This window comes from Somniosus microcephalus, unplaced genomic scaffold (genome assembly GCF_052327205.1).
Source record: "Somniosus microcephalus isolate GS21.2 unplaced genomic scaffold, FLI_Smic_1.0 unresolved_chr2, whole genome shotgun sequence".
Classification (NCBI taxonomy): Eukaryota; Metazoa; Chordata; class Chondrichthyes; order Squaliformes; family Somniosidae; genus Somniosus; species Somniosus microcephalus.
Window position 1 is genome coordinate 9261781 of NW_028225180.1, and position 22436 is coordinate 9284216.

The 22436-nt window shown below is 49.6% G+C and overlaps 1 protein-coding gene across 1 annotated transcript in view; it reads right to left on the reverse strand.

Moving 5' to 3' along the window:
- Positions 1 to 11630: 11630 nt before the first annotated feature.
- LOC147092081 (ribonuclease inhibitor-like) overlaps positions 11631 to 22436 on the reverse strand; it is a 42735-nt gene continuing 31929 nt past the window's right edge. Inside the window, exon 5 of the mRNA XM_085975619.1 lies at positions 11631 to 11753. Coding sequence (XP_085831745.1) covers positions 11645 to 11753 — 109 coding nt within the window. The 3' untranslated portion in view covers positions 11631 to 11644. The remainder of the gene's footprint in view (positions 11754 to 22436) is intronic.

A 22436-nucleotide genomic window follows, 5' to 3' on the forward strand; every position in this document is an offset into this window, starting at 1 on the left:
GTCTCTCTCTCTCTGTCTCTCTCTCTCTCTCTCTCTCTCTGTCTCTCTCTCTCTGTCTCTCTCTCTCTCTCTCTCTCTCTGTCTCTCTCTCTCTCTCTGTCTCTCTCTCTCTATCTGTCTCTCTCTCTCTGTCTCTCTGTCTCTATCTGTCTCTCTCTCTCTGTCTCTCTGTCTCTATCTGTCTCTCTCTCTCTGTCTCTCTCTCTATCTGTCTCTCTGTCTCTCTCTCTCTCTCTCTCTGTCTCTCTCTCTCTCTCTGTCTCTCTGTCTCTATCTGTCTCTCTCTCTCTGTCTCTCTCTCTATCTGTCTCTCTCTGTCTCTCTCTCTCTCTCTGTCTCTCTCTCTCTATCTGTCTCTCTCTCTCTGTCTCTATCTGTCTCTCTCTCTCTCTCTCTCTCTGTCACTCTCTCTCTCTCTCTCTCTATCTGTCTCTCTCTCTCTGTCTCTCTCTCTATCTGTCTCTCTCTGTCTCTCTCTCTCTCTCTCTCTGTCTCTCTCTCTCTCTCTGTCTCTCTGTCTCTATCTGTCTCTCTCTCTCTGTCTCTCTCTCTATCTGTCTCTCTCTGTCTCTCTCTCTCTCTCTGTCTCTCTCTCTCTATCTGTCTCTCTCTCTCTGTCTCTATCTGTCTCTATCTCTCTCTCTCTCTCTGTCACTCTCTCTCTCTCTCTCTCTATCTGTCTCTCTCTCTCTGTCTCTCAATGAATGAACCGTGTACATTGTCTCCCTCTGCTGGCTGCAGCCGGTAATTTACAGTATTCATCGCACGGGACTGGAATTGTTCTGAGAGTGAGAGGAACCAGGCACGCAGGGAATTTTATTGCCAAGATTTCCTTCAAACTTATGTATTTTTGCAGGAAGAAAAAAATAATTCATGAACAGAACTCTTGAATGAGAATAAACAGTAAAATACAGGCAACAAAAAAAAAAATCACCTACTACAGAACAGTCTATCACAAATACCTGGACCCTCTCAGTTTGGAGACTGATCTCTGTAACAGAGCAGGATGTACACAGAATATACACAGGATTACACAGGATGTACACAGGATTACACAGGATGTACACAGGATATACACAGGATTACACAGGATGTACACAGGATTACACAGGATATACACAGGATTACACAGGATGTACACAGGATTACACAGGATTACACAGGATATACACAGGATGTACACAGGATTACACAGGATGTACACAGGATTACACAGGATGTACACAGGATTACACAGGATTACACAGGATTACACAGGATGTACACAGGATTACACAGGATGTACACAGGATTACACAGGATGTACACAGGATTACACAGGATTACACAGGATTACACAGGATGTACACAGGATTACACAGGATTACACAGGATTACACAGGATGTACAGCACGGAAACAGGCCATTCGGCCTAACCAGTCCATGCCGGTGTTTATGCTCCACTCGAGCCTCCTCCCGTCTTTCCTCCTCTAACTCTCTCAGTGTAACCCTCTATTCCCTTCGCCCTCATGCTTGTCCAGCCTCCCCTTAAATGTATCCATACTATTCACCTCACCCACTCCCTGTGGTCGCGAGTTCCACATTCTCACCACTCTCTGGGTAAAGAAGTTTCTCCTGAATTCCTTGTTGGATTTCTTGGTGACTATCTTATATTGATGGCCTCTAGTTTTGCTCTTCCCCACAACTGGAAACACTCTCTGTATCCACTTGATCAAAACGTGTCCTCATTTTAAAGACCTCTATTATGTCACCCCTCAGCCCTCTCTAGAGAAAAGAGACCCAGCCTGTTCACCCTTTCCTGATATGTAAACCCTCGCATTTCTGGCATCATCCTTGTAAATCTTCTCTGCACCCTCTCCAGTGCCTCCAGATCAGGACTAGACAGACTAGATGCAGGAAGGATGTTCCCGATGGTCGGGGAGTCCAGAACCAGGGGTCACAGTCTAAGGATAAGGGGTAAGCCATTTAGGACTGAGATGAGGAGGAATTTCTTCACCCAGAGAGTGGTGAACCTGTGGAATTCTCTACCACACAAGGCAGTTGAGGCCAATTCATTAAATATATTCAAGAAGGAGTTGGATATATTTCTTAAGGCTAAAGGGATCAAGGGATATGGGGAGAAGGGAGGGACAGGGTACTGAATTTGGATGATCAGCCATGATCGCATTGAATGGCGGAGCAGGCTCGAGGGGCCGAATGGCCTACTCCTGCTCCTATCTTCAATGGTGAATCTTCGCTGAACTCCTTCCATGGCGAGAACATCCTTCCTCAGATAAGGCGACCAAAACTGCACACAATACTCAAGGTGCGGTCTTGCCAAGGCCCTGTACAACTGCAGCAAGACATCCTTGCTCCTGTACTCGAATTCTCTCGCTACGAAGGCCAACATACCATTTGCCTTCTTAACTGCCTGCTGCACCTGCATGCTTACCTTCAGCGACTGGTGCACAAGAACACCCAGGTCTTGTTGCACTTCCCCTTCTCCCAATCTATTACCGTTTAGATAATAATCTGCCTTCCTGTTTTTGCCACCAAAGTGGATAACCTCACATTTATCCACATTATACTGCATCTGCCATGCATCTGCCCAATCACCCAACCTGTCCAAATCATCCTGGAGTTTCTCGGCATCCTCCTCACAGCACACGCCCACCCAGCTTTGTGTCGTCTGCAAACTTGGAGATATTACATCTAGTTCCCTTGTCTAGATCATTAATATATATTGTGAATAACTGGGGTCCAAGGACCGATCCCTGCGGTACCCCACTAGTCACTGCCTGCCACTCAGAAAAAGACCCGTTTATTCCAACTCTTTGCTTTCTGTCTGCCAACCAGTTCTCTATCCAAGTCAATACCTTGCCCCCAATCCCATGTGCCTTAACTTTACACGCTAATCTCTTATGCGGGACCTTATCAAAAGCCTTCTGAAAGTCCAAATACACCACATCCACTGGTTCTCCCTTATCTATTTTACCAGTTACATCCTCAAAAAATTCCAGTAGATTAGTCAAGCACGATTTACCTTTTGTAAATCCATGTTGACTTTGTCCGATCCTGTCACTGTTTTCCAAGTGCTCTGCTATTACATCTTTTCTAATGGACTCTAGCATTTTCCCCACTACCGATGTCAGGCTGTAATTCCCCATTTTCTCTCTACCACCTTTTTTGAATAGTGGGGTAACATTAGCTACCCGCCAATCCATGGGTACTGTTCCAGAGCCTATAGAATTTTGGAAGATGACCAGCAATGCATCTGCTATTTCTAGGGCCACTTCCTTAAGTACCCTAGGATGGAGATTATCAGGCCCTGGGGATTTATCGGCCTTCAATCCCATCTGTAATTTGTTGCAGTCCTCCTCAGTATTGACTCTCCCCCCAATTTGTGGTCGTCTGCAGAAGGGGATCTTAACACACAATTGGGCAGAAGCTGATGATAATTTTCAGTCAGTTCAAAGTGCAGAGGGAGTGTTTCTATTATTAGTCTGTTACTCACCCGTGCTGTACCTGCCCCGGGAGTGATTGATGGGACAGTGTAGAGGGAGCTTTACTCTGTATCTAACCCGTGCTGTACCTGCCCTGGGAGTGTTTGATGGGACAGTGTAGAGGGAGCTTTACTCTGTATCTAACCCGTGCTGTACCTGCCCTGGGAGTGTTTGATGGGACAGTGTCGAGGGAGCTTTACTCTGTATCTAACCCGTGCTGTACCTGCCCTGGGAGTGTTTGATGGGACAGTGTAGAGGGAGCTTTAATCTGTATCTAACCCGTGCTGTACCTGCCCTGGGAGTGTTTGATGGGACAGTGTCGAGGGAGCTTTACTCTGTATCTAACCCGTGCTGTACCTGCCCTGGGAGTGTTTGATGGGACAGTGTAGAGGGAGCTTTACTCTGTATCTAACCCATGCTGTACCTGCCCTGGGAGTGTTTGATGGGACAGTGTAGAGGGAGCTTTACTCTGTATCTAACCCATGCTGTACCTGCCCTGGGAGTGTTTGATGGGACAGTGTAGAGGGAGCTTTACTCTGTATCTAACCCATGCTGTACCTGCCCTGGGAGTGTTTGATGGGACAGTGTAGAGAGAGCTTTACTGTGTATCTAACCCGTGCTGTACCTGCCCTGGGAGTGTTTGATGGGGCAGTGTAGAGGGAGCTTTACTCTGTATCTAACCCGTACTGTACCTGCCCTGGGAGTGTTTGATGGGACAGTGTAGAGGGAGCTTTACTGTGTATCTAACCCGTGCTGTACCTGCCCTGGGAGTGTTTGATGGGGCAGTGTAGAGGGAGCTTTACTGTGTATCTAACCCGTGCTGTACTTGCCCTGGGAGTGTTTGATGGGACAGTGTAGAGGGAGCTTTACTCTGTATCTCACCCGTGCTGTACCTGTCCTGGGAGTGTTTGATGGGACAGTGCAGAGGGAGCTTTACTCTGTATCTAACCTGTGGTGTACCTGCCCTGGGAGTATTTGATGTGACAGTGTAGAGGGAGCTTTACTCTGTATCTAACCCGTGCTGTACCTGCCCTGGGAGTATTTGATGTGACAGTGTAGGGGGAGCTTTACTCTGTATCTAACCCGTGCTGTACCTGCCCTGGGAGTGTTTGATGGGACAGTGTAGAGGGAGCTTTACTCTGTATCTAACCCGTGCTGTACCTGCCCTGGGAGTGTTTGATGGGGACAGTGTAGAGGGAGCTTTACTCTGTATCTAACCCGTGCTGTACCTGCCCTGGGAGTGTTTGATGGGACAGTGTAGAGGGAGCTTTACTCTGTATCTAACCCGTGCTGCACCTGCCCTGGGAGTGTTTGATGGGGCAGTGCAGAGGGAGCTTTACTCTGTAACTAACCCGTGCTGTACCTGCCCTGGGATTGTTTGATGGGACAGTGTAGAGGGAGCTTTACTCTGTATCTAACCCGTGCTGTACCTGCCCTGGGAGTGTTTGATGGGGCAGTGTAGAGGGAGCTTTACTCTGTATCTAACCCGTGCTGTACCTGGTCTGGGAGTGTTTGATGGGACAGTGTAGAGGGAGCTTTACTCTGTATCTAACCCGTGCTGTACCTGCCCTGGGAGTGTTTGATGGGACAGTGTAGAGGGAGCTTTACTCTGTATCTAACTCGTGCTGTACCTGCCCTGGGAGTGTTTGATGGGACAGTGTAGAGGGAGCTTTACTCTGTATGTACCCCGTGCTGTACCTGTCCTGGGAGTGTTTGCTGGGACACTGTAGAGGGAGCTTTACTCTGTATCTAACCCGTGCTGTACCTGCTCTGGGGGTGTTTGACGGGTCAGTGTAGAGGGAGCTTTACTCTATATCTAACCCGTGCTGTACCTGCCCTGGGAGTGTTTGATGGGACAGTGTAGAGGGAGCTTTACTCTGTATCTAACCCGTGCTGTACCTGCTCTGGGGGTGTTTGATGGGACAGTGTAGAGTGAGCTTTACTCTGTATCTAACCCGTGCTGTACCTGTCCTGGGAGTGTTGATGGGGCAGTGTAGAGGGAGCTTTACTCTGTATCTAACCCATGCTGTACCTGACCTGGGAGTGTTTGATGGGACAGTGTAGAGGGAGCTTTACTCTGTATCTAACCCGTGCTGTACCTGCCCTGGGAGTGTTTGATGGGACAGTGTAGAGGGAGCTTTACTCTGTATCTAACCCGTGCTGTACCTGCCCTTGGAGTGTTTGATGGGACAGTGTAGAGGGAGCTTTACTCTGTATCTAACCCGTGCTGTACCTGCCCTGGGAGTGTTTGATGGGGCAGTGTAGAGGGAGCTTTACTCTGTATCTAACCCGTGCTGTACCTGGTCTGGGAGTGTTTGATGGGACAGTGTAGAGGGAGCTTTACTCTGTATCTAACCCGTGCTGTACCTGCCCTGGGAGTGTTTGATGGGACAGTGTAGAGGGAGCTTTACTCTGTATCTAACTCGTGCTGTACCTGCCCTGGGAGTGTTTGATGGGACAGTGTAGAGGGAGCTTTACTCTGTATCTAACCCGTGCTGTACCTGCCCTGGGAGTGTTTGATGGGACAGTGTAGAGGGAGCTTTACTCTGTATCTAACTCGTGCTGTACCTGCCCTGGGAGTGTTTGATGGGACAGTGTAGAGGGAGCTTTACTCTGTATCTACCCCGTGCTGTACCTGTCCTGGGAGTGTTTGCTGGGACAGTGTTGAGGGAGCTTTACTCTGTATCTAACCCGTGCTGTACCTGCTCTGGGGGTGTTTGACGGGTCAGTGTAGAGGGAGCTTTACTCTATATCTAACCCGTGCTGTACCTGCCCTGGGAGTGTTTGATGGGACAGTGTAGAGGGAGCTTTACTCTGTATCTAACCCGTGCTGTACCTGCTCTGGGGGTGTTTGATGGGACAGTGTAGAGTGAGCTTTACTCTGTATCTAACCCGTGCTGTACCTGTCCTGGGAGTGTTGATGGGGCAGTGTAGAGGGAGCTTTACTCTGTATCTAACCCATGCTGTACCTGACCTGGGAGTGTTTGATGGGACAGTGTAGAGGGAGCTTTACTCTGTATCTAACCCGTGCTGTACCTGCCCTGGGAGTGTTTGATGGGACAGTGTAGAGGGAGCTTTACTCTGTATCTAACCCGTGCTGTACCTGCCCTGGGAGTGTTTGATGGGACAGTGTAGAGGGAGCTTTACTCTGTATCTAACCCGTGCTGTACCTGCCCTGGGAGTGTTTGATGGGGACAGTGTAGAGGGAGCTTTACTCTGTATCTAACCCGTGCTGTACCTGCTCTGGGGGTGTTTGATGGGACAGTGTAGAGGGAGCTTTACTCTGTATCTAACCCGTGCTGTACCTGCCCTGGGAGTGTTTGATGGGGACAGTGTAGAGGGAGCTTTACTCTGTATCTAACCCGTGCTGTACCTGCCCCGGGAGTGTTTGATGGGACAGTGTAGAGGGAGCTTTACTCTGTATCTAACCCGTGCTGTACCTGTCCTGGGAGTGTTTGATGGGACAGTGTGGAGGGAGCTTGACTCTGTATCTAACCCGTGCTGTACCTGCCCTGGGAGTGTTTGATGGGACAGTGTAGAGGGAGCTTTACTCTGTATCTAACCCGTGCTGTACCTGTCCTGGGAGTGTTTGATGGGGACAGTGTAGAGGGAGCTTTACTCTGTATCTAACCCGTGCTGTACCTGCCCTGGGAGTGTTTGATGGGACAGTGTAGAGGGAGCTTTACTCTGTATCTAACCCGTGCTGTACCTGTCCTGGGAGTGTTTGATGGGGACAGTGTAGAGGGAGCTTTACTCTGTATCTAACCCATGCTGTACCTGCTCCGGGAGTGGTTGATGGGACAGTGTAGATGGAGCTTTACTCTGTATCTAACCCGTGCTGTGCCTGTCCTGGGAGTGTTTGATGGGACAATGTAGACGGAGCTTTACTCTGTATCTAACCCATGCTGTAACTGCCCTGGGAGTGTTTGATGGGGCAATGTAGAGGGAGCTTACTGTGTATCTAACCCGTTCTGTACCTGCCCTGAGAGTGTTTGATGGGACAGTGTAGAGGGAGCTTTACTCTGTATCTAACCCGTGCTGTACCTGTCCTGGGAGTGTTTGATGGGGACAGTGTAGAGGGAGCTTTACTCTGTATCTAACCCATGCTGTACCTGTCCTGGGAGTGTTTGATGGGACAATGTAGACAGAGCTTTACTCTGTATCTAACCCATGCTGTAACTGCCCTGGGAGTGTTTGATGGGGCAATGTAGAGGGAGCTTACTGTGTATCTAACCCGTTCTGTACCTGCCCTGGGAGTGTTTGATGGGACAGTGTAGAGGGAGCTTTACCCTGTGTCTAACCCGTGCTGTACCTGCCCTGGGAGTGCTTGATGGGACAGTGTAGAGGGAGCTTTACTCTGTATCTTACACCGTGCTGTACCTGCCCCGGGAGTGTTTGATGGGACAGTGTAGAGGGAGCTTTACTCTGTATCTAACCAGAGAGTCATAGAGTCATAGAGTAATACAGCACGGATAGAGGCCCTTCGGCCCATCGTGTCCGCGCCGGCCATCAAGCCCTGTCTAATCTAATCCCATATTCCAGCATTTGGCCCGTAGCCTTGTATGCTATGGCATTTCAAGTGCACATCCAAATGCTTCTTAAATGTTGTGAGGGTTTCTGCCTCCACAACCCTTTCAGGCAGTGAGTTCCAGACTCCAGCCACCCTCTGGGTGAAAAAGTTCTTTCTCAAATCCCCTCTAAACCTCCCGCCCTTTACCTTGAATCTATGCCCCCTAGTTATTGACCCCTCTACTAAGGGAAAAAGCTCCTCAGCATCCATCCTATCTATGCCCCTCATAATTTTGTACACCTCAATCATGTCCCCCCTCAGCCTCCTCAGCTCCAAGGAAAACAAACCCAATCTGCCCAGTCTCTCTTCATAGCTGAAGCGCTCCAGCCCTGGTAACATCCTGGTGAACCTCCTCTGCACCCTCTCTAACGCGATCACATCCTTCCTGTAGTGTGGTGACCAGAACTGCACACAGTATTCCAGCTGTGGCCTAACCAGTGTTTTATACAGCTCCATCATAACCTCCTTGCTCTTATATTCAATGCTTCGGCTAATGAAGGCAAGTATCCCATATGCCTTTTTTACCACCTTATCCACCTGTTCCGCCGCCTTCAGGGATCTGTGTACTTGCACACCCAGATCCCTCTGACCCTCCGTCTTGCCTAGGGTCTTTCCATTCATTGTGTATTCCTTTGCCTTGTTAGTACCCCCAAAGTGTGCATCACCTCGCACTTTTCCGGGTTAAATTCCATTTGCCACTGTTCCGCCCATCTGACCAACCCATCTATATCGTCCTGCAGACTGAGGCTACCCTCCTCGCTATTTACCACCCTACCAATTTTTGTATCATCCGCGAACTTACTGATCATACCCTTTACATTCATATCCAAGTCATTAATGTAGACCACAAACAGCAAGGGACCCAGCACCGATCCCTGTGGTACCCCACTGGCCACAGGCTTCCAGTCACAAAAACAACCTTCGACCATCACCCTCTGCCTTCTGCCACTAAGCCAGTTTTGTATCCAATGTGCCAAGGCACCCTGGATTCCATGGGCTCTTACCTTCTTGACCAGTCTCCTGTGCGGGACTTTATCGAAGGCCTTACTGAAATCCATGTATACCACATCCACTGCGTTACCCTCATCCACACACCTAGTCACCCCCTCAAAAAATTCAATCAAATTAGTCAGACATGATCTTCCCTTGACAAAGCCATGTTGACTATCCCTGATTAATCCTTGCCTCACCAAGTGGAGACAAATTTTGTCCCTCAGGATTTTTTCCAATAATTTTCCTACCACTGATGTTAGGCTCACTGGCCTGTAGTTCCCCGGTTTTTCCCTACTACCCTTCTTGAATAATGGTACTACATTAGCGGTTCTCCAGTGCTGTACCTGGCCTGGGATTGTTTGATGGGCCATTTTAGTGGGATCTTTACTCTGTATCCGACTGGGACGAAGGAATAGAGGGCTCTATATCCAAGTTTGCTGTCGACACTAAGTTGGCTGGCAGTGTATGTGGTGTAGACAGGAGCATAATGATGCAAATGGACAGTGATAGATTGAGTGAGTGAGAAAAACTGTTGCAGAGCGACTTGAGTAATCTTATACATGAAACAAAGAAAGTTAACACACGGACACAGCAAAGAATTAAGAAGGCAAATGGTTTGTTAGCCTTTATCGCAAGGGGCTGGAGTTTAAGAGTAAGGGAGTCTTGCTACAATTGTACAGGGCTTTGGTCAGACCACACCTGGAGTACTGTGCACAGTTTTGGTCTCCTTATCTAAGGAAGGATATACTTGCCATAGAGGGAGTGCAACGAAGGTTCACCAGACTGGTTCCTGGGATGGGGGGATTGTCCTATGAGGTGGGATTGAATAGACTGGGCCTAAAATCTCTGGAGTTTAGGAGAATGGGGCCTGACCGATAGTTGAGCCTTGGGGGTAGAAATTCGGTTGGTTAGTGCCTCTAGCTAGCGCCTCCGGGGGGGCTAACGGGGCGCTGGGAACTTAGCGCCCGAGCGCGGCGATTTTAGCGCCGCTCGCGAAATTGACCAATCGTTTTGCGGCGGCGCTAAACACTACCGCCACGATCTCCCGCGCCCGCAGATCGTGACGTCAGTCGAGCGTGCAACACCCCGGACCGGATATTGAGTGGCGCTCCCTCTGCCTTAGTGCCTGCCGCTAGGAACGACAGGTAGAGGGGAACGTTTTCAAGTCGGGAAGGGGCTGGGGGAGCGCTGTTTAAAGGCGGCCGCTTCCTGCCTTTTCTTGTCGGCAAAATTTTTTGGTTTTAACGCTGTCCTAAGGAGTTTGGTCCTCGGCACCACTCTTGAGGTTGCTAAGCACCGAGCTCTTTCCCTGGGCCTATCCATTAGTGCTTCCAACACAATTGCTTTTGAGGTCTCTCCAGGCCGAGATTCAAGGCTGCAATGAGCAGGGAGTGGCTGGCCAGCAAGATCGACCCACCCCTTTAAGAACTGGCCGGCGGCAGTGTGTCTGTGTTCCATTGCTGACTGACATCACATGAACTTCGCCAGCGCTCTGAGGTAGCGCCTCGCTCCTCGGTGTTAGCACCTGATTTAGCGCTCCAATCACCTCCAGGGGCGATAGAGGCCAAGTTTGCCGTCAGAGGCGATAATTAGCGCCAAGCGCTAAACTTTGCGCCAGGCCGATAATTGCGCCCAAAACATGGTGACACCGAATTTCCCCCCCAGGAGGTCTTGCTGCAGTTATATCTCTTCTCTTAGGCAGTTCCTCTGAACCGAGGATGACTTGCTTCCACATTACAAATGAGTTCTCAGGTGACTGATGAGTCCGATGCGGGACCTACAGTCTCTGTCACAGGTGGGGCAGACGGTGGTTGAAGGGGCGGGTGGGTGGGGGTGCTTGGGTTGACATGCGCTCCTTCCGCTGTTTGCGCTTGGCTTCCGCTTGCTCCCGGCGGAGAGACTCAAGGTGTTCGGCGCCTTCCCGGATGCTTCTCCTCCACTTTGTGCGGTCCTGGGCCAGGGATTCCCAGGTGTCGGTGGGGATGTTGCGCTTTTTTCCAAGGAGGCTTTGAGGGTGTCCTTGAAGCGTTTCCTCTGCCCACCTGGGGCTCTCTTGCCGTGTCGGAGCTCCGAGTAGAGCGCTTGTTTTGGGAGTCTCGTATCGGGCGTGCGGACGATGTGACCCGTCCATCGGAGCTGATCGAGCGTGGTCAGAGCTTCGATGCTGGGGATGTTGGCCTGAGCAAGAACACTGATGGGCAATTATATAGGGCTTTGATGAGACCACACCTGTGCACAGTTTTGGTCTCCTTATCTAAGGAAGGATATACGTACTTTAGAGGGAGTGCAACGAAGATTGACTGGGCTGACTCCAGTGATGGGGGAGATTGTCCTATGAGGTAAGATTGAGTTGAATGGGCCTAAAATCTCTGGAGTTTAGAAGAATGAGAGGTGCTCTCAATGGGGCCTGACTGGTAGTTGAGATCTGGGGCCTGACCGATAGTTGAGCCTTGGGGCCTAGCTGGAGGCCGCGATCCAGGAGCAGGAGTGATTTGAGAGGGTCCAGGGGATGGGGGAGACAGCTCTCCCTCAGGAGCTAGAGGGGGTGATTAATCACATGAAACAGGGATTCGGCTGTTCGCAAACTGTTGGCTTTTATTCAGGCCCGAGGGGAGCCGTGGAGAACTTCCACTCTCAGCCCAGGTCTCCAGTCATTCAGCAGGTCCAAGCGGTTCTTCCCGTCGCTCGTGAAGCGATTCCCCTTCAGTCTAAGGATTGAAAATGTAACACTGCATGAGAATGTGGCTCAGTGATGCATTGCAAAAATGGTACAGTCAAATCTGAAGATGTTGGCATAAAATGTGAATGCACTTGCATGGATCTGTGCATATTTGCAAAACTATGTGTGTATTTGCATAAATCTGGTTATATTTGCATATATCTGTGTATATGTGCATAAATCGATGTATATTTGCACAAATAGTTGTATGTTTGCATAAATATGTGTATATTTGCATAAATATGTGTATATTTGCATAAGTCGATGTATATTTGCATAAATATGTGTATATTTGCATAAATATGTGTATATTTGCATAAATGTGTGTATATTTGCATGAATCTGTGTGTATTTGCATAAATTTGGGTGTCTTTGTATGAATCTGAACATATTTGCATAAATCTGTGGGCATTTGCATAAATCTGTGTACATTTGCATACGATTTACATGCTGCCGCATCCACATTAGGATAGAATTTAAATCTGTGGGCATAACATTTAATCTATTAGTATAACATTTAAATAAATGGACATTTAATTTATCCATCCTTCAGGATGAGACATTAAACCGAGGCCCCCGTCTGCCCTCTCGGGTGGGCATAAAAGATCCCACGGCCACTATTGGAAGAAGAGCAGGGAACGGGGGGGGGGGGGAGTTCTCCGCGGTGTCCTGGGGCTCAACATTTATCCCTCAACCAACATTACTAAAAAAAACCCAGATGATCCGGTCATTAGCACATGGCTGTTTGTGGGAGCTTGCTGTGCGCAAAATTGGCTGCCGCGTTTCCCACGTTACCACAGTGACCACACGTCAAAACGTGCTTCATTGGCTGTGAAGCGCTTCGGGACATCCAGAGGTGGTGATAGGCGCTGGAGAAATGGGAGTCTTTGCAGTCTTTATTAGTGAGTGACTATTGCTGTTAATATACTTGGTGCAATATTACATAGCAAGTTACAGCACAGAAACAGGCCATTCGGCCCAACAGCTCCACAAGAACATAAGAACTAGGAGCAGGAGGAGGTCATTCGGCCCCTCGAGCCTGCTCCGCCATTCGATGAGATCATGGCTGACCTGATCTTGGCCTCAACTCCATTCACCGGCCCGCTCCCCATAACCCTTGACTCCCTTATCGTTCAAAAATCTGTCTATCTCCACCTTAAATATATTCACTGTCTCCGCCTCCACAGCTCTCTGGGGTAGAGAATTCCAAAGATTCACGACCCTCTGAGAGAAGAAATTCATAGAAACATAGAAGATAGGAGCAGGAGTAGGCCATTCGGCCCCTCGAGCCTGCTCTGCCATTCAATGAGATCATGGCTGATCCTCCAAATTCAGTACCCTGTCCCTGCCTTCTCCCCATATCCCTTGATCCCTTTAGCCTGAAGAAATACATCCAACTCCTTCTTGAATATATTTAATGAACTGGCCTCCACCGCCCTCTGTGGTAGAGAATTCCACAGGTTCACCACTCTCTGGGTGAAGAAATTCCTCCTCATCTCAGTCCTAAATGGCTTACCCTTTATCCTTAGACTGTGTCCCCTGGTTCTGGACTCCCCGACCATCGGGAACATCCTTCCTGCATCTAGTCTGTCTAGTCCTGTTAGAATTTTATAAGTTTCAATGAGATCCCCTCTCATTCTTCTAAACTCCAGTGAGCACAAGTCCAATCGACCCAATCTCTCTTCATACGTCATTCCTGCCATCCCAGGTATCAGTCTGGTGAATCTTCGCTGCACTCCCTCCATGGCAAGAACATCCTTCCTCAGATAAGGTGACCAAAACTGCACACAATATTCAAGGTGCGGTCTCACCAAGGCCCTGTACAACTGCAGCAAGACATCCCCGTTCCTGTACTCAAACCCTCCCGCTACGAAGGCCAACAATTCCTCCTCATTTCCGATTTAAATGGGTGCCCCCTTATTCTGAAACTATGCCCCCTAGTTCTAGATACCCCCACGAGGGGAAACATCCTCTCAGCATCCACCCTGTCAATCCCCCTCAGAATCTTATATGTTTCAATAAGATCCCCTCTCATTCTTCTAAACTCCAATGAGTATTCACTCGGTTGATTCCTGGGATGAAGGGGTTGTCTTATGAAGCAAGGTTGAGCAGGTTGGGCCTATACTCATTGGAGTTTAGAAGAATGAGAGGGGATCTTATTGAAACATATAAGATTCTGAGGGGGGATTGACAGGGTAGATGCAGAGAGGATGTTTCCCCCCGTGGGGGTATCTAGAACTCGGGGGCATAGTTTCAGAATAAGGGGTCGGTCATTTAAGACGGAGATGAGGAGGAATTTCTTCTCTCAGAGGGTCGTGAATCTTTGGAATTCTCCATCCCAGAGAGCTGGGGAGGCTGGGTCATTGAAGGTGGAGACAGACAGATATTTGAACGATAAGGGAGTCAAGGGTTATGGGGAGCGGGCAGGGAAGTGGCGTTGAGACCAAGACAAGATCAGCCATGATCTCATTGAATGGTGGAGCAGGCTCGAGGGGCCGAATGGCCGACTCCTGCTCCTATTTCTTATGTTCTTATGTTTGTAATGTAAACCTCTGTTAGGTCACCTCTTAACCTTCTCTGTTCCCCGGAGAACAGTCCTAACTTTTCCAACCTCTCCTCCTAACTGAAGTCCCTCATCCCTGGTGACATCCTGGTAAACCTCGTCCGTAACCCTATTTAAGGCCTTTACATCTTTCCAGAAGTGCGGGGCCCAGGATTGTCCAAAATGCACCAGCTGAGGCCTAACCAGTGATTTATAAAGTTCCAGCAGGGTCTCTTTGCTTTTATATTCTATTCCTCTGTTTAGAAACCCAAGTAACCCACATGCTTTTTTAACCACCTTATCAACTTGCCCGGCCACCTTTACGGATTTGTGTATATGGACACCAAGGTCTCTCTGCTCATCTACACTTTTCAAACCGTGCCATTTATAGTACACTGTCTTTCCATATTAGTGCTCCCAAAGTGCATCACTTCACACTTCTCCGCAATGAACTCCATCGGCCGTGCTTTCTGCCCATTCTCTCATTCTGTCTATGGCAGCCTGAAGCCTAGAACTGTCCTCACTATCTACTACTTTGCCAAGTTTCATATCATCGGCAAACTTTATAAAACTGCTCCCTACACCCGAGTTTTGGTCTCCATATTTAAGGAAGGATATACTTGCATTGGAGGCAGTTCAGAGAAGGACTCAATATCGAGTTCACAGAATCACAGAATCACAGAAACCCCACAGTGCAGATAGAGGCCATTTCGGCCCATCGAGCCTGCACCGACACATATCCCACCCAATCCCCGGAAACCCCTTACACCGACACATATCCCACCCTATCCCCGTAACCCCACATATTTAATCCCCCTAACACTAAGGGTCAATTTATCACAGCCAATCAACCTAACCCGCACATCTTTGGACTGTGGGAGGAAACCGGAGCACCCGGAGAAAACCCACGCAAACACGGGGAGAATGTGCAAACTCCACACAGACAGTCACCTGAGGCCGGATTCGAACCCGGGTCCCTGGCGCTGTGAGGCAACAGTGCTAACCACTATGCCACCATGCTGTTGAACAATTTCAGATCATAACCTCGGCTCCTATCACATTTTTACTTATATTTTTTATCCACACCTTTGTTTTGGCCTTTCCCGCCCACCCCCTTTCTCTCTCCCACATGGCAGCTGTCTCCCATTCTGCCAGCGCATTTCACACCTAATCTAGAGCCGTCTTTTGTCTCCACTAGTCTGATCACCATCTCGTCTCGTTTTGAATACCTCTTAATGTCCCCTCTTCTCTTTTGTTCTCTCCCAGCCTGGCCTCTTAATCTATTTCATTCCCTGTGCCTCTTTAGTCTTGACAAAGGGTTTTGACCTGAAACATTGACTCTAATTTCTCTCCACGGATGTTGCCTGGCCTGCTGAGTTTTTCCAGCATTTTCTGTTGTTATTTCAGAGAAGGTTCACGAGGTTGATTCCTGAGATGAAGGGGTTGACGTATAACGAAAGGTTGAGCAGGTTGGGCCTGTACTCATTGGAGTTTAGAAGAATGAGAGGGGATCTTATCGAAACATATAAGGTTCTGAGGGGGATTGACAGGGTAGATGCAGAGAGGATGTTTCCCCTCGTGGGGAAATCTAGAACTCGGGGGCACAGTTTCAGAATAAGGGGTCGGTTATTTAAGACGGAGATCCTTATCTGAGGAAGGATGTTCTTGCCATGGAGGGAGTGCAGCGAAGATTCACCAGACTGATACCTGGGATGGCAGGAATGACGTATGAGGAGAGATTGGGTCGATTGGGCTTGTACTTGCTGGAGTTTGAAACTTATAAAATTCTAACAGGACTAGACAGACTAGATGCAGGAAGGATGTTCCCGATGGTCGGGGGAGTCCAGAACCAGGGGTCACAGTCTAAGGATAAGGGGTAAGCCATTTAGGGCTGAGATGAGGAGGAATTTCTTCACCCAGAGAGTGGTGAACCTGTGGAATTCTCTACCACAGAAGGCAGTTGAGGCCAATTCATTAAATATATTCAAGAAGGAGTTGGATATATTTCTTAAGGCTAAAGGGATCAAGGGGTATGGGGAGAAAGCAGGGACAGGGTGCTGAATTTGGATGATCAGCCATGATCTCATTAAATGGCGGAGCAGGCTCGAGGGGCCGAATGGCCTACTCCTGCTCCTATCTGCTATGAGATGAGGAGGAACTTCTTCTCTCAGAGGGTCGTGAATCTTTGGAATTCTCTACCCCGGAGCTGTGGAGGCGGAGTCAGTGAATATAATCAAGGCAGAGATTGACAGACATTTGAACGACGAGGGAGTCGAGGGGTACGGGGAGAGAGCGGGAAAGTGGACTTGAGGCCAAGATTGGATCAGCCATGATCTCATTGAATGTCGGAGCAGGCTCGAGGGGCCGACTGGCCGACTCCTGCTCCTGTTTCTCATGTTCTTATGAGTCTAGGTGGTTTATAAAAATTGCAAAGAGTGATGGACCCAAAACTGACCCTTGGGGAACACCACGGCAAGCCACCTCCCAATCTCAAAAACATCCATCCACCATCTGCTTCCGTTTTTTAAAATTTGTTTATGGGATGTGGGTGTCGTGGGCAAGGCCGGCATTTATTGCCCATCCCTAGTTGCCCTCGAGAAGGTGGTGGTGAGCCGCCTTCTTGAACCGCTGCAGTCCGTGTGGTGATGGTACTCCCACAGTGCTGTTCGGTAGGGATTTTGACCCAGTGACGATGAAGGATCGGCCGATATGCCGTGTACGTAGTCGATGCCGGGTGGTCCCTCCGGTTTCATTCTTATTATTTTGTTTCGTAGCGGTTTGTTATAACTGAGTGACTTGCTGGGCCATTTCAGAGTCAACCACATTGCTGTGGGTCTGGAGCCCCATATCGGCCAGACCGGCAGATTTCCTTCCCTAAAGGACATTTGTGAACCAGACGGGTTTTTACAACAATCCAATAGTTTCATGGTTACCATTACTGATACTAGCTTTTTAATTCAGATTCATTTAATTAACTAAATTTAAATTTCACAGCTGCAGTGGAAGGATTTGAACTCAAGTCACTTGGCATCATTAGACCAGGGCCTCTGGATTACTAGCCCAGTGACATTACCACTACGCTACCATCGCTGCCACTGCTTAGCTAGCGTCCCCTTAAATGTATCTCTGCTATTCACCTCACGCACTCCCTGTGGCAGCGAGTTCCACATTCTCACCACTCTCCGGGTGAAGAAGTTTCTCCTGAATTCCCTATTGGATTTATTAGTGACTCTCTTATATTGACGGCCCCTAGTTCTGGTCTCGCCCACAAGTGGAAATATAGGGCTGGATTTTGTCAATGAGGACGTGATGGAGGCGGGACTCCCACTTTTTTGGGTTGTAGTCCCGCCTCCATCGATTTGTGACCAACCCACGCTATTTTCCCTTGATTGACCTTGTTGAGCCCGCTGGGCAATTAAGGGACACCGGCAACAGGTGACGTCACAGTTTGACATTTCATCTGTCAAGAGCTTTTGACAGATGAAATATCAGCGTTTGACGGCTCTGTGAAGCTGTCAAACACTGACAATCTGACTTCTAACTTGAGTCCTTCTCCACAGACTCTGTTAGAGATCTCTCCAGAACAGAAAGCTGAATGCTGCAACTTTTGACAGCTCGCGGCCATTCTGCTTTCTGTGCCGGTGAGATGAGGGACTCCCGAGACCTGAAGGAAGGAAGCCTGCATTAGTAAGTAAAACTTCTTTAAACACTTTACACACACCAAACACACTTACCCTCGGCACTCATGCACCCATCACTCACCTGAACACCGGACATCTCGAACCCTCCAAGCCCTTCAGCCCGACGGTCCGCCTCGCTAACTTGGCGTGGTGTGGCGCCGTCGGGAAGCCCACACTTCAGGGATAAACATAGGGATTAGGCCAAAAACTGCCTGTTAACTACCTGTTAACAGGCAGTTAATTGGCACTAATCCCCTTCCCGCCTCGGGGAGGCGGCTCCCAGCACAGGTCGGATACCCGCCTCCTGGGAAACGGGCATGGAGGCGGGTTGGGGGCGGGATGGGTTCGTGCCCCCGATTCTGCAACTTTCCCCCCCCCACTCCCGCCTCCAAACCCGCCTCCACGGGGCTTGGAAATTCGAGCCCATCTTCTCTACATTTACCCTATCGAACCCTTTCATAATCTTAAAGACCTTTATCAGGTCACCCCCTCAGATGTTTAATTTCTAAAGAGCCCCAGCCCCTTCAGTCGTTCCCTGTATGGACAATGTATGGCATTGTGAGGAGTGCTGATATTGCTCGCTGGGTATAAAGAAAGACTCGCATTTCTATAGCGCCTTTCACGGCCACGGGACGTCTCAAAGCGCTTTACAGCCAATGATGTGCTTTTTTTGAAGTGGAGTCACTATTGTAATGTGGGAAACACGGCGGCAAATTTGCGCACAGCAAGCTCCCACAGAACAGCAATGTGATAATGACCAGATAATGGCCCGTATTTTCCGATGCCTAGGCGTGTGTACACGCGGTGCGCACACCCGTAGGGACATCGGAAATGTCGGTTTCAGGCATGCACAGCGCACGGGCTGAAAACCGGCATTTCCCATCTGTCAAGAATGCTTTTGACAGATTGGACGCCTGCCCTGGAGAAGGGCCTTTGCGGGTGGATAGTTCCGCTTTCAGCAGAACCTCCGCCCGCTGAAAACCCTTAGAAATCTTTTTTGAGGATGTAACTGGTAAAATAGATAAGGGAGAACCAGTGGATGTGGTGTATTTGGACTTTCAGAACGCTTTCGATAAGGTCCCACATAAGAGATTAGCGTGCAAAGTTAAAGCACATGGGATTGGGGGTAAGGTACTGACTTGGATAGAGAACTGGTTGGCGGACAGAAAGCAAAGAGTTGGAATGAACAGGTCTTTTTCCGAGTGGCAGGCAGTGACTAGTGGGGTACCGCAGGGATCGGTGCTAGGACACCAGCTATTAACAATATATATTAATGATCTAGACGAAGGAACTAGATGTAATATCTCCAAGTTTGCAGACGACACAAAGCTGGGTGGGCGTGTGTGCTGTGAGGAGGATGCTGAGAAACTCCAGTATGATTTGGACAGGTTGGGTGATTGGGCAGATGTATGGCAGATGCAGTATAATGTGCATAAATGCGAGGTTATCCACTTTGGTGGCAAAAACAGGAAGGCAGATTATTATCTGAATGGCAATAGATTGGGAAAAGGGGAAGTGCAACGAGACCTGGGTGTCCTTGTGCACCAGTCGCTGAAGGTAAGCATGCAGGTGCAGCAGGTGGTTAAGAAGGCAAATGGTATGTTGGCCTTCCTAGCGAGAGGATTCGAGTACAGGAGCAAGGATATCTTGCTGCAGTTGTACAGGGCCTTGGTGAGACCACATCTTGAGTATTGTGTGCAGTTTTGGTCGCCGTATCTGAGGAAGGATGTTCTTGCCATGGAGGGAGTGCAGCGAAGATTCACCAGACTGATACCTGGGATGGCAGGAATGACGTATGAAGAGAGATTGGGTCGATTGGGCTTGTACTCGCTGGAGTTTAGAAGAATGAGAGGGGATCTCATTGAAACTTATAAAATTCTAACAGGACTAGACAGACTGGATGCAGGGAGGATGTTCCCGATGGCGGGGGAGTCGAGAACCAGGGGTCACAGTCTAAGGATAAGGGGTAAGCCATTTAGGACTGAGATGAGGAGGAATTTCTTCACCCAGAGAGTGGTGAACCTGTGGAATTCTCTACCACAGAAGGCAGTAGAGGCCAATTCATTAAATATATTCAAGAAGGAGTTAGATATATTTCTTAAGGCTAAAGGGATCAAGGGATATGGGGAGAAAGCAGGGACAGGGTACTGAATTTGGATGATCAGCCATGATCTCATTGAATGGCTCGAGGGGCCGAATGGCCCACTCCTGCTCCTATGTTCTATGTTTCTATGTTTCTATGTTATGCCTGGTAAAAACGTTGCACCCCCTCTATACCTGTCATAGAGGGAGTGCAGCGAAGGTTCCCGAGATTGATTGCTGGGATGGCGGGACTGTCGTATGAGAAGAGATTGAGTAAACTAGGCCTGTATTCTCTTGAATTCAGAAGAATGAGAGGGGATCTCAGTGAAGCATACAAAATTATTACAGGGCTTGATAGGGTGGATGCTGGGAGAATGTTTCCCTTGGCTGGGGAGTCTAGAACCAGGGGCCACAGCCTCAGGATAAAGGGTAGGCCATTCAGGACTGAGATGAGAAGAAATTTCTTCACACAGAGGGTGGTGAATCTTTGGAATTCTCTACCCCAGAGGGCTGTGGAGGCTCAGTCATTGGGTATATTCAAAACAGAAGTCGATAGATTTCTGACTAGTGAGGGCATCAAGGGACACGGCGATAGGGCCGGTAAATGGAGTTGAGGCAGAAGATCAGCCGTGATCTCATTGAACGGCGGAGCAGGCTCGAGGGGCCGAATGGCCGACTCCTGCTCCTATTTCTTATCTTCGTATATTCAAAAAAGGCAAATTTATTTTTAGCCCCGTAAAAAAAGTAATTATTTTTTTCAAAAACTTACATTTTTGTTTAAAATATTTAATTAAATGTAATTTTAACTCATCTTAAAAACGTAATGTAAAAAAAATGTATTTAATGTTTTACTGTGTTTTTTGGGGTGATCTCCATTCCTATATTGGACAGGTCTGTCTGTCAAAAGTATGAAGGGAGATTCCCTTCTCCTATTGGCTCCCCATGGCCCACGTGATCCCAGGGAATGCTTCCGAACCACCTGCGCCTCTGGGATACGTGGGCCCTGCGCATTCCGACTGTGGAGAGGCCCAGGAGCGGAAGTGACCAGGACCAGGACCCAGGACCAGACCTCGGGAGCCCTCAGGTAAGTCCGTCGATTTTTTTTCGACAGGGGGCCTCCGCAGCAGGAAGCCTCCTGTCAGAAATTACCGGCCAATCTGTTATTGTTATGTTGGTTGAGGGATAAATATTGGCCAGGACACTGGGGTTAACTCCCCTGCTCTTCTTCGAAACAGTGGCCATGGGGTCTTTTACGTCCACCTGAGAGGGCAGACGGGGGTCTAGGTTTAACGTCTCATCCGAAAGACGGCACCTCCGACAGTGCGGCACTCCCTCAGTACTGCCCCTCCGACAGTGCAGCACTCCCTCAGTACTGCCCCACCGACAGTGCAGCGCTCCCTCAGTACTGCCCCTCCGACAGTGCAGTGCTCCCTCAGTACTGCCCCTCCGACAGTGCAGCACTCCCTCAGTACTGCCCCTCCGACAGTGCGGCACTCCCTCAGTACTGCCCCACCGACAGTGCAGCGCTCCCTCAGTACTGCCCCACCGACAGTGCGGCGCTCCCTCAGTACTGCCCCACCGACAGTGCAGCGCTCCCTCAGTACTGCCCCACCGACAGTGCAGCGCTCCCTCAGTACTGCCCCACCGACAGTGCAGCGCTCCCTCAGTACTGCCCCACCGACAGTGCAGCGCTCCCTCAGTACTGCCCCTCCGACAGTGCACCACTCCCTCAGTACTGCCCCTCCGACAGTGCAGCGCTCCCTCAGTACTGCCCCTCCGACAGTGCACCACTCCCTCAGTACTGCCCCTCCGACAGTGCACCACTCCCTCAGTACTGCCCCTCCGACAGTGCACCACTCCCTCAGTACTGCCCCTCCGACAGTGCACCACTCCCTCAGTACTGCCCCTCCGACAGTGCAGCGCTCCCTCAGTACTGCCCCTCCGACAGTGCACCACTCCCTCAGTACTGCCCCTCCGACACTGCAGTGCTCCCTCAGTACTGCCTCTCCGACAGTGCAGCACTTCCTCAGTACTGCCCCTCCGACAGTGCACCACTCCCTCAGTACTGCCCCACCGACAGTGCAGCGCTCCCTCAGTACTGCCCCACCGACAGTGCAGCGCTCCCTCAGTACTGCCCCTCCGACAGTGCAGGGCTCCCTCAGTACTGCCCCTCCGACAGTGCAGCACTCCCTCAGTACTGCCCCTCCGACACTGCAGCGCTCCCTCAGTACTGCCCCTCCGACAGTGCAGCGCTCCCTCAGTACTGCCCCTCCGACAGTGCACCACTCCCTCAGTACTGCCCCTCCGACAGTGCAGCGCTCCCTCAGTACTGCCCCTCCGACAGTGCACCACTCCCTCAGTACTGCCC